We start from the raw sequence: 13,025 nt of genomic DNA on the forward strand, positions 1-13,025 counted from the left end.
GCGCACTGAGCACAGGCCGGACTCGCGCACTGAGCACAGGCCGGACTCGCGCACTGAGCACAGGCCGGACTCGCGCACTGAGCACAGACCGGACTCGCGCACTGAGCACAGACCGGACTCGCGCACTGAGCACAGACCGGACTCGCGCACTGAGCACAGACCGGACTCGCGCACTGAGCACAGACCGGACTCGCGCACTGAGCACAGACCGGACTCGCGCACTGAGCACAGACCGGACTCGCGCACTGAGCACAGACCGGACTCGCGCACTGAGCACAGACCGGACTCGCGCACTGAGCACAGACCGGACTCGCGCACTGAGCACAGACCGGACTCGCGCACTGAGCACAGACCGGACTCGCGCACTGAGCACAGACCGGACTCGCGCACTGAGCACAGACCGGACTCGCGCACTGAGCACAGACCGGACTCGCGCACTGAGCACAGACCGGACTCGCGCACTGAGCACAGACCGGACTCGCGCACTGAGCACAGACCGGACTCGCGCACTGAGCACAGACCGGACTCGCACACTGAGCACAGACCGCACAGGCCGGACTCGCACACTGAGCACAGACCGCACAGGCCGGACTCGCACACTGAGCACAGACCGCACAGGCCGGACTCGCACACTGAGCACAGACCGCACAGGCCGGACTCGCACACTGAGCACAGGCCGCGCTCGCGCACTGAGCACAGGCCGGACTCGCACACTGAGCACAGGCCGGACTCGCACACTGAGCACAGACCGCACAGGCCGGACTCGCACACTGAGCACAGACCGCACAGGCCGGACTCGCACACTGAGCACAGACCGCACAGGCCGGACTCGCACACTGAGCACAGACCGCACAGGCCGGACTCGCACACTGAGCACAGACCGCACAGGCCGGACTCGCACACTGAGCACAGACCGCACAGGCCGGACTCGCACACTGAGCACAGACCGCACAGGCCGGACTCGCACACTGAGCACAGACCGCACAGGCCGGACTCGCACACTGAGCACAGACCGCACAGGCCGGACTCGCACACTGAGCACAGACCGCACAGGCCGGACTCGCACACTGAGCACAGACCGCACAGGCCGGACTCGCACACTGAGCACAGACCGCACAGGCCGGACTCGCACACTGAGCACAGACCGCACAGGCCGGACTCGCACACTGAGCACAGACCGCACTCGCACACTGAGCACAGACCGCACTCGCACACTGAGCACAGACCGCACAGGCCGGACTCGCACACTGAGCACAGACCGGACTCGCACACTGAGCACAGACCGCACGGGCCGGGCTCGCACACTGAGCACAGACCGCACAGGCCGGACTCACACACTGAGCACAGGCCGGACTCGCGCACTGAGCACAGGCCGGACTCGCGCACTGAGCACAGGCCGGACTCGCGCACTGAGCACAGGCCGGACTCGCGCACTGAGCACAGGCCGGACTCGCGCACTGAGCACAGGCCGGACTCGCGCACTGAGCACAGACCGCACTCGCACACTGAGCACAGACCGCACTCGCACACTGAGCACAGACCGCACTCGCACACTGAGCACAGACCGCACTCGCACACTGAGCACAGACCGCACTCGCACACTGAGCACAGACCGCACTCGCACACTGAGCACAGACCGCACTCGCACACTGAGCACAGACCGCACTCGCACACTGAGCACAGACCGCACTCGCACACTGAGCACAGACCGCACTCGCACACTGAGCACAGACCGCACTCGCACACTGAGCACAGACCGCACAGGCCGCACTCGCACACTGAGCACAGACCGCACAGGCCGCACTTGCACACTGAGCACAGACCGCACAGGCCGGACTCACACACTGAGCACAGACCGCACAGGCCGGACTCACACACTGAGCACAGACCGCACAGGCCGGACTCACACACTGAGCACAGGCCGGACTTGCGCACTGAGCACAGGCCGGACTCGAGCACTGAGCACAGGCCGGACTCGCGCACTGAGCACAGGCCGGACTCGCGCACTGAGCACAGACCGCACTCGCACACTGAGCACAGACCGCACTCGCACACTGAGCACAGACCGCACAGGCCGCACTCGCACACTGAGCACAGACCGCACAGGCCGCACTCGCACACTGAGCACAGACCGCACTCGCACACTGAGCACAGACCGCACTCGCACACTGAGCACAGACCGCACTCGCACACTGAGCACAGACCGCACAGGCCGCACTCGCACACTGAGCACAGACCGCACAGGCCGCACTCGCACACTGAGCACAGACCGCACAGGCCGGACTCGCACACTGAGCACAGACCGCACAGGCCGGACTCGCACACTGAGCACAGACCGCACAGGCCGGACTCGCACACTGAGCACAGACCGCACAGGCCGGACTCGCACACTGAGCACAGACCGCACAGGCCGGACTCGCACACTGAGCACAGACCGCACAGGCCGGACTCGCACACTGAGCACAGACCGCACTCGCACACTGAGCACAGACCGCACTCGCACACTGAGCACAGACCGCACAGGCCGGACTCGCACACTGAGCACAGACCGGACTCGCACACTGAGCACAGACCGCACGGGCCGGGCTCGCACACTGAGCACAGACCGCACAGGCCGGACTCACACACTGAGCACAGGCCGGACTCGCGCACTGAGCACAGGCCGGACTCGCGCACTGAGCACAGGCCGGACTCGCGCACTGAGCACAGGCCGGACTCGCGCACTGAGCACAGGCCGGACTCGCGCACTGAGCACAGGCCGGACTCGCGCACTGAGCACAGGCCGGACTCGCGCACTGAGCACAGACCGCACTCGCACACTGAGCACAGACCGCACTCGCACACTGAGCACAGACCGCACTCGCACACTGAGCACAGACCGCACTCGCACACTGAGCACAGACCGCACTCGCACACTGAGCACAGACCGCACTCGCACACTGAGCACAGACCGCACTCGCACACTGAGCACAGACCGCACTCGCACACTGAGCACAGACCGCACTCGCACACTGAGCACAGACCGCACTCGCACACTGAGCACAGACCGCACAGGCCGCACTCGCACACTGAGCACAGACCGCACTCGCACACTGAGCACAGACCGCACAGGCCGGACTCACACACTGAGCACAGACCGCACAGGCCGGACTCACACACTGAGCACAGACCGCACAGGCCGGACTCACACACTGAGCACAGGCCGGACTTGCGCACTGAGCACAGGCCGGACTCGAGCACTGAGCACAGGCCGGACTCGCGCACTGAGCACAGGCCGGACTCGCGCACTGAGCACAGGCCGGACTCGCGCACTGAGCACAGGCCGGACTCGCGCACTGAGCACAGGCCGGACTCGCGCACTGAGCACAGGCCGGACTCGCGCACTGAGCACAGGCCGGACTCGCGCACTGAGCACAGGCCGGACTCGCGCACTGAGCACAGGCCGGACTCGCGCACTGAGCACAGGCCGGACTCGCGCACTGAGCACAGGCCGGACTCGCGCACTGAGCACAGGCCGGACTCGCGCACTGAGCACAGGCCGGACTCGCGCACTGAGCACAGACCGGACTCGCGCACTGAGCACAGACCGGACTCGCGCACTGAGCACAGACCGGACTCGCGCACTGAGCACAGACCGGACTCGCGCACTGAGCACAGACCGGACTCGCGCACTGAGCACAGACCGGACTCGCGCACTGAGCACAGACCGGACTCGCGCACTGAGCACAGACCGGACTCGCGCACTGAGCACAGACCGGACTCGCGCACTGAGCACAGACCGGACTCGCGCACTGAGCACAGACCGGACTCGCGCACTGAGCACAGACCGGACTCGCGCACTGAGCACAGACCGGACTCGCGCACTGAGCACAGACCGGACTCGCGCACTGAGCACAGACCGGACTCGCGCACTGAGCACAGACCGGACTCGCGCACTGAGCACAGACCGGACTCGCGCACTGAGCACAGACCGGACTCGCACACTGAGCACAGACCGCACAGGCCGGACTCGCACACTGAGCACAGACCGCACAGGCCGGACTCGCACACTGAGCACAGACCGCACAGGCCGGACTCGCACACTGAGCACAGACCGCACAGGCCGGACTCGCACACTGAGCACAGGCCGCGCTCGCGCACTGAGCACAGGCCGGACTCGCACACTGAGCACAGGCCGGACTCGCACACTGAGCACAGACCGCACAGGCCGGACTCGCACACTGAGCACAGACCGCACAGGCCGGACTCGCACACTGAGCACAGACCGCACAGGCCGGACTCGCACACTGAGCACAGACCGCACAGGCCGGACTCGCACACTGAGCACAGACCGCACAGGCCGGACTCGCACACTGAGCACAGACCGCACAGGCCGGACTCGCACACTGAGCACAGACCGCACAGGCCGGACTCGCACACTGAGCACAGACCGCACAGGCCGGACTCGCACACTGAGCACAGACCGCACAGGCCGGACTCGCACACTGAGCACAGACCGCACAGGCCGGACTCGCACACTGAGCACAGACCGCACAGGCCGGACTCGCACACTGAGCACAGACCGCACAGGCCGGACTCGCACACTGAGCACAGACCGCACAGGCCGGACTCGCACACTGAGCACAGACCGCACTCGCACACTGAGCACAGACCGCACTCGCACACTGAGCACAGACCGCACAGGCCGGACTCGCACACTGAGCACAGACCGGACTCGCACACTGAGCACAGACCGCACGGGCCGGGCTCGCACACTGAGCACAGACCGGACTCGCACACTGAGCACAGACCGCACGGGCCGGACTCGCACACTGAGCACAGACCGCACGGGCCGGACTCGCGCACTGAGCACGGGCCGGACTCGCGCACTGAGCACGGGCCGGACTCGCGCACTGAGCACGGGCCGGACTCGCGCACTGAGCACGGGCCGGACTCGCGCACTGAGCACGGGCCGGACTCGCGCACTGAGCACGGGCCGGACTCGCGCACTGAGCACGGGCCGGACTCGCGCACTGAGCACGGGCCGGACTCGCGCACTGAGCACGGGCCGGACTCGCGCACTGAGCACGGGCCGGACTCGCGCACTGAGCACGGGCCGGACTCGCGCACTGAGCACGGGCCGGACTCGCGCACTGAGCACGGGCCGGACTCGCGCACTGAGCACGGGCCGGACTCGCGCACTGAGCACGGGCCGGACTCGCGCACTGAGCACGGGCCGGACTCGCGCACTGAGCACGGGCCGGACTCGCGCACTGAGCACGGGCCGGACTCGCGCACTGAGCACGGGCCGGACTCGCGCACTGAGCACGGGCCGGACTCGCGCACTGAGCACGGGCCGGACTCGCGCACTGAGCACGGGCCGGACTCGCGCACTGAGCACGGGCCGGACTCGCGCACTGAGCACGGGCCGGACTCGCGCACTGAGCACGGGCCGCACAGGCCGGACTCGCGCACTGAGCACGGGCCGCACAGGCCGGACTCTCGCACTGAGCACAGACCGCACAGGCCGGACTCGCGCACTGAGCACAGACCGCACAGGCCGCACTCGCGCACTGAGCACAGACCGCACAGGCCGGACTCGCACACTGAGCACAGACCGCACAGGCCGGACTCGCGCACTGAGCACAGACCGCACAGGCCGCACTCGCGCACTGAGCACAGACCGCACAGGCCGGACTCGCACACTGAGCACAGACCGCACAGGCCGGACTCGCACACTGAGCACAGACCGCACAGGCCGGACTCGCACACTGAGCACAGACCGCACAGGCCGGACTCGCACACTGAGCACAGGCCGCACTCGCACACTGAGCACAGACCGCACAGGCCGGACTCGCACACTGAGCACAGGCCGCACTCGCACACTGAGCACAGACCGCACAGGCCGGACTCGCACACTGAGCAGCACATCCCGTACACTCAGCAGGCGCGCAGCAGCAGCAGCAGCTTTACCCCTCGGCGGCCGAACTACAGCCTGTGCGTGACGTGACGTCATGGTATCAGTAGACTGTCTACCACGTGATCGCTGTGTTGCTGACCGCCGAGCCGCCGCTTTCTGCAGCCTGTAGACGGTAGCCATGCTGAGCCTGGTGAAGAGCGCGGCCTCCTTCTTCTGGAGGGCAGCGGACACTAGTGAGGACCGGAGGAAACCCAGCCAGGGTGAGAGCTAACGTCACCTAGAAATCCACACCTGCGCCATGTTGTGTGCGAGTGCCCAGCATAACCGCGGAGTTGTGCCGCGATGTAACCCGCACTACATCTCAGTATAACCGCTGGCCTCACCCACCACGGGGGTCCCTGCAGAGCAGTGTGCTGCTGCCGCCGCCGCACGGTGTGACCTGGCCTGTAGAAGCCCCCACGGCTCTTCCTGCTGAGGCTCCATGCAGAGAGCGGGGCCTGTCGGGAATCCAGAGCGGTTTTTGCAATAAAGCCAATTTGGCGCAGTGTTTGATGCAGACGTTCCACAGTGGGTGAATCCTGGGTGAACAATCCCATGTGGACAAAGTATTGGGCCACCTCCACATTACACCCACTGGAGGTTGTATACCGTCCCCTCCCCCAGCCATGCTTACTAAAGGGCTGTTCTTATGTTTGGGGTAAGGAATAACTTTCCCACTTCTGTGACCCCCCAATCTGAGGAGCAATGGCTGATCATATGCACTGCTGTTCCATTCACTCTTATGGGACTGCCCGAGATAGCTGTGCTCAGCTGGTCCTCATCACTTCCATAAGATGGGTGCGGCTCCCAGTGCTCGGACCCCCAATAATCATACCGTGTCCTATAGATAACTTCCAAGCCTGAGACAACCCCTGTAATATAGAGATGGTGCCCATTGTGCAGCTGTAAGGCTATGTGCCCTCATTGCGGATTTGCCCCTGGAATTTTTTGCGCGGATTCTGCTTCTCTTGGCAGAAAACGCAGGTGCTGATTTGTTGCGTTTTTTTATGCGGATTTACTGCGGTTTTTGTCCGGATTTCATGTCTTTTACTCCTGTGGATTTCTATAATGGAATGGGTACAAAAACGCTGCAGATCCGCACAAAAGAAGTGACATGCTCCTTCTTTTAATCCGCAGCTTTTCTGCACAAAATTTTCCACACCATTAGCACAGCATTTTTTCTTCCATTGATTTCCATTGTACTTGTAAATCACTTACCGATCTGCAGTGTTTCTGCATGGAAAAAAAACGCTGCGGATCCGCAGTAAATCCACAACGTGTGCACATAGCCTAAAGGTACCGTCACACTCAGCAACTTTACAACGAGAACGACAACGATCCGTGACGTTGCAGCGTCCTGGATAGCGATCTCGTTGTGTGACACGCAGCAGCGATCTGGATCCCGCTGTTATATCACTGGTCGGAGCTAGAAGGCCAGAACTTTATTTGGTCGTCAGGTCTGCGTGTATCGTCATGTTTGACATCAAAAGCAACGATGCCAGCAATGTTTTACATGGAGCTAACAACCTGTGAGAACGATAAGTGAGTCACCGTTACGTCACTGGATCGCTCCTGCATCGTTGTGGAGCTGCTGTGTTTGACATCTCTACAGCGACCTAAACAGCGACGCTGCAGCGATCGGCTCGTTGTCTATATCGCTGCAGCGTCGCTGAGTGTGACGGTACCTTAAGAGCTTTCATGGGCTCTTTACAGACCAGTAGCTCATCAGTGTGGAACATAAGCTGCTGGAGGTGGCAGTGGGCCCTAACCGCCAGCACCATGTTATGACCACCACTACCATGTTATGACCACCACTGATCTCTAAAGGTGGTCCATTGGCTTGAGGTCAGGGCTTTGTGCGGACAGTCACGTTCCCCCAACCATGCCTTTATGGACCTTGTTTTCTACACTGGGACACAATCATGCTCAAGCAGATTAGGGCCTTCCTGAAATTTCTCCCACAAAATTGGAAGCATATTGTCCAAACTCCATGTCTTGAAGCTCCTGGTGCACAGTTTGGTTGCTGATGTTAAAGAGAATCTGTCACCAGAAAAAAACGCTATTACCCTGCAGATATGGGGTTTGTGTGCAGGCTAATGGCATTACTAACCTGTGCAGCGCACACACTTACCCAAACGCTGCAGGGAGAAAATTAACTTTATTCCCCCTGCAGAGCGCCGGTTTCAGTCACTGGGTGCCTAAGGCTGCTTTCACACTAGCGTCGGTACGGGGCCGTCGCGCTGCGTTGGCCCGACGTACCGACGCATACTGTGAAGAAAATGCCCGACGTTGGCAGCGGAAGCAGTCTTAAGACGCTTCCGCTGCTTCCTTGTAGGGTCCGGGGAGGAGGGGGCGGAGTTCCGGCCGCGCATGCGCGGTCGAAAATGGTGGTCCCGACGCACAAAAAAAGTTACATGTAACTTTTTTTGTGGCGGCGGTGCGCCAAAACACGACGCAACCGTCGCACGACAGTTGCGACTTGTGGCACTGCATCGCAATGCGTCGGTAATGTAAGTCTATGGGGAAAAAACGCATCCTGCGGACAACTTTGCAGGATGCGTTTTTTCTCCTAAACGACGCATTGCAACGTGCAGCCAAAAACGCTAGTGTGAAAGTAGCCTAAGGCACGGTTTCAATTGAATAGAAAATGTCCAGCACAGCCTAAAAGGGGAGGTGCACAGTCATAGGTTCCCAAACCTTGATGTGTAAGATATAAGTGACTAGCATACTCCAAAGTGTTGTGATGCAAAAAGGGGGGGTTTATTTACATACAGTAAATCACAAACGTTTCGGTCGATACTGGACCTTCATCAGTGTGCTATAAGGGAACATGTACAAAGAGAATAACATCCAATGTATAAACAAAAATCCAAAAGGCAGAAAATAAACATAAACAAAATAATACAAGAAAAACAAAAACCTATTACCCATGTGTCTTCTCTTGACAGACAACCTCCACTGCCTTTCTGGCCTATAATCCCAGGCCTAGTATATGGGTATGTACTTCCGTTTCCAGACATTGTAAGCACGTCATAGCTATATCACTTCTGTTTATGTCATAAGTTTCCGCTTCCCTCATTTTAGATGCATATTAAACTAATTATTTTGGGGCTCCATTAAGCATACTACTATATTAAGGTATGTTTATCTCTCTTTCCGCCTGGTACACCATTCCACGATCACAGCCATTTTAGTGGTCCTTTTGACTCTCCGTCCCCGTCACTCGCAATCACGTCCATACGCCCAAGTGCACATATTCCATTCTGCAGCGTATCTCATGAGCAGACATATATGTTTTGACTGTACTCCACTGTTGTCTTTCTATTTATATTCATGACGGTATTGCTCTACGTGATGTATATACTTTTGTTTTTCTTGTATTATTTTGTTTATGTTTATTTTCTGCCTTTTGGTTTTTTGTTTATACATTGGATGTTATTCTTTTTGTACATATTCCCTTATAGCACACTGATGAAGGTCCAGTATCGACCGAAACGTTTGTGATTTACTGTATGTAAATAAACCCCCCCTTTTTGCATCACAACACTTTGGAGTGTGCTAGTCACTTACTGTATATCTTAAGGCACGGTTTCAGTCACGCTGTGAGCATACAGAGAGGGGCTGTAACTGCACCCCCGAACCTGACTGAGACTGGCTCTGCGTTGGGCCTGCTGCCAGTTAGGGGCACAGTAAGAGTTCCACTCTCTATACTCGGAGCAGAGACTGAACCCGTGTCGTCCCCGCCTCTCTGACTGGAATCGGAACGCTGCAGGGAGAATGAAGTTAATTTTCTCCCTGCAGCATTCGGGTAAGTGTGTGCACCGTGCAGGTTAGTAGCACTATTAACCCCATAGCTGCAGGTTAATAGTGTTTTTTTTTTCTGATGACGGGTTCACTTTAAAGGGAACCTGTCACCCCCAAAATGGAAGGTGAAATAAGCCCACCGGCATCAAGGGCTTTTCTACAGCATTCTGTAATGCTGTAGATAAGCCCCAGAGGTAACCTGAAAGATGAGAAAAAGAGGTTAGATTATACTCACCCAGGGGCGGTTCCTGCTGCGGTCCGGTCCGACGGGCGTCGCGGTCCGGGGCCTCCCATCTTTTTACGATGACGTCCTCTTCTTGTATTCACGCTCCGGCGTACTTTGTCTTCCCTGTTGAGGGCAGAGCAAAGCACTTCAGTGCGCAGGCGCCGGGCCTCTCTGACCTTTCCCGGCTCCTGCGCACTACAGTACTTTGCTCTGCCCTCAATAGGGCACACAAAGTACGCCTGCGCCGCAGCTGCGGCGTGAAGACAAGAAGAGGACGTGATCGTAAGAAGATGGGAGGACCGGACCGCAACGCCCACCACAGCGGGACCGCCCCTGGGTGAGTATAATCTAACCTCTTTTTCTCATCTTTCAGGGTACATTGGGGGCTTATCTACAGCATTACAGAATGCTGTTGATAAGCCCCTGATGCTGGTGGGCTTAGCTCAACTTCCATTTTGGGGGTGACAGGTTCCCTTTAATGCTCTGCTGCCTCAGATCTTCTCTTGGTTGCCTACTTTCTCACTATACTACCCAGTTCTGTTAATCCATGAGATCTGCCATTTCGTGAATATGGCGAAAATTTAGAAAATTGTGCAATTTTCAAACTTTGAATTTTTATCCCCTTAAATCATACAGAACCTCCCGTCAAATAAAAAATAGTTGTGAGTCAATATGAAGTGAATGAGTTGACTTAGAAACCGATTATACATACATGGGAGATTCTACAACCAGCTCAGGGGCACAGCCATGGGTAGTCCTCGTGCCCCCAGCTACGCTAATTTGATCCTGGGCTGGTGGGAGGACACCATGGCTTTTTGTGAGGATCAGTTGTCCTGGTGGCGTCCTCAGATATTATTCTGGGGGTGCTATATTGACGATATCTTGATTTTGTGGACGGGTGACGTTCCTTTTAACAAATTTGTTCAAGATATCAATATTAACAATATAGGTCTGAAATTTACGTCGGAAATTGATCCAGAATCTATCAATTTTCTGGATTTCACAATTAGGAAGGATGAGGAGGGCCATTTGCAAACCAGTATTTTCAGAAAACTAACTTCTACCAACTATTTACTCAGATGGAGTAGTCATCATCCCCCCGGCCTCAGGAGGGGGATCCCTAAAGGCCCGTACTTGAGAGTCAGGAGAAATTGTTCCTCTGATCTTTCTTTTTATAGGGAGACAAGTGACCTCAGGGATAGATTCATTGAGAAAAGTTACCCAATAAGTATTCTTCATAAAACATTTAAAGGGAACCTGTCACCCCCAAAATTGATGATGAGGTAAGCTCACCGTCATCAGGGGCTTATCTACAGCCTTCTGGAATGCTGTAGATAAGCCCCCGATGTTACCTGAAAGAGGAGAAAAAGAGGTTAGATTATAACCACCCAGGGGTGGTCCCGCTCCGATGGGCGTCTCAGGTCCGCACCGGCGCCTCCTATCTTCATTCCATGATGTCCTCTTCTGGTCTTCACGCCCTGGCTCCGGCACAGGCGTACTTTGCCCTGTTGAGGGCAGAGCAAAGTACTGCAGTGCGCAGGCGCCGGGCCTCTCTAACCTTTCCTGGCGCTTTGCAAACTGTAAGGCTAGGTTCCCATTGCGTTAGGCTATGTTCACACGATCCTTTTTTTGCTGCTGTTCCGCAGCGCTTTTCAGGCTGCGGATTCGCATCCTTTTTCCATGCAGGGTACAGTACAATGTTACCCTATGGAAAACAAAAACCGCTGTGCCCACTATCCTTTTTTTCTCAGGCAAATCCGCGCTGATTTGCCTGCAGAAAAAAAGAAGTACCATGTCACTTCTTTCTGCGGATTCAGCTCCTGTTTTCAACAGGCACCAATAGGAAAGTGCTGTTGAAAACCCGCAGAGGAATCTGCAGAAGAAACTGCAGGAAAATCAGCAGTGCAGTTTTGCCCTGCGGGTTTTCCAAATCAGGACCTGAAAAAAAAAAAGGATCAAAAAAAGGATCGTGTGAACATGGCCTTAATGGGATAGCGCTAACGGACAGCGTTGCACGGCGAAATTAACGCCGTGCACCGCGTCCGTTAGCGCTCCCATTGCAGGCAATGTTAGAGCGCATTGCTAGCGCGTGTCATTTTCGGCACGCGCTAGCGATGTGCCGGTCTTTTGTAGCGCGCCTCGGACGCTGCTTGCAGCGTCCGCGGCGCGCCAGAGGTCCGTTCCCCGCTCTCGCAGATCGGGGATCTGCGAGAGCGGGGACGTTAACGCGACCCCTGAACGCGGCCCCGAAAAAGACATTGCGTTAGCGCAATCCGCTAGCGCTCGCGCTAAACGGATTGCACTAACGCAATCTGAACCTAGCCTAAGACAAGTGGTCTGATTTATCTCTTTACATGTACATGTCCGTTTGATTATGTCGGCAAGACTATAAGGGAGCTGAGGAGGAGGATCTGAGATCACGTCGGGGACATTAGGCATGCCAGGGAGATCCCCATCTATAGTCATGTACGTGACATGCATCGGGGTGATCTCAAATCCTTTTCGTTCAAAGTTATTGAAGTTATTTCTCCATCTATTAGGGGTGGGAATTTGGTTAATAGGATTCTTCAAAAGGAACTCAGGTTGAACACTGTGTCTCCTGTGGGTCTGAATGAGCAAATGAACTTTGGTTGCTTTCTGTGATTTCCCTGCCATTATGGATGTTGGAACCCCTATTTAAGCCTGCCTCTGTTTATCGACCATAATGGGTCATTTACCTATGATCATATTCCCCCATCATAAGGGAACTTATATTGATTTGTCTTTCAGGCTATATACCGGAGATTATTTTTCTGCCCTAAATGTGTGATTTTGTTGTATGGCCCGAAGATTTTAATAATGAAACTATTGGTTTTTGCTAATGTGTTATGGTGGTAAACTCTGACGTTATATATGGTTTGATGATGCCAAATAACTGAATAATATATGAAAGTTTATAGTCCGAGTGGCGACTTAGTGCATTTGGACTAAATACTTTGGGCTAGCATATATCTATCTATCTGAGGCTATGAAGAAAGGTACCAACGTTTGCATATGGGTATCTACTATATAATTGTC

At 56.9% G+C, this 13,025-nt stretch overlaps 2 protein-coding genes across 10 annotated transcripts in view; one reads left to right on the plus strand and one right to left on the minus strand.

Annotated features, from left to right (window-relative positions):
• MLC1 (modulator of VRAC current 1) overlaps nucleotides 1–6,517 on the minus strand; it is an 82,367-nt gene extending 75,850 nt beyond the window's left edge. For 2 of the 8 annotated variants that reach the window (XM_077264884.1, XM_077264893.1), the window contains exon 1: nucleotides 5,953–6,049. The gene's annotated coding sequence lies outside the window, so the exon portion shown is untranslated. Of the gene's footprint in view, nucleotides 1–5,952; nucleotides 6,050–6,286 lie in introns of those variants that run through there. The other 6 variants (XM_077264891.1, XM_077264888.1, XM_077264889.1 and 3 more) reach the window with 5 other exon arrangements.
• The window catches only part of MOV10L1 (Mov10 like RNA helicase 1), a 226,876-nt gene continuing 219,855 nt past the window's right edge, over nucleotides 6,005–13,025 (plus strand). For both annotated transcript variants that reach the window (XM_077264879.1, XM_077264881.1), the window contains exon 1: nucleotides 6,005–6,159. In XM_077264879.1, coding sequence (XP_077120994.1) covers nucleotides 6,078–6,159 — 82 coding nt within the window. In that variant the 5' untranslated portion in view covers nucleotides 6,005–6,077. The remainder of the gene's footprint in view (nucleotides 6,160–13,025) is intronic.

This window comes from Ranitomeya variabilis, chromosome 5 (assembly GCF_051348905.1).
Source record: "Ranitomeya variabilis isolate aRanVar5 chromosome 5, aRanVar5.hap1, whole genome shotgun sequence".
NCBI lineage: Eukaryota > Metazoa > Chordata > Amphibia > Anura > Dendrobatidae > Ranitomeya > Ranitomeya variabilis.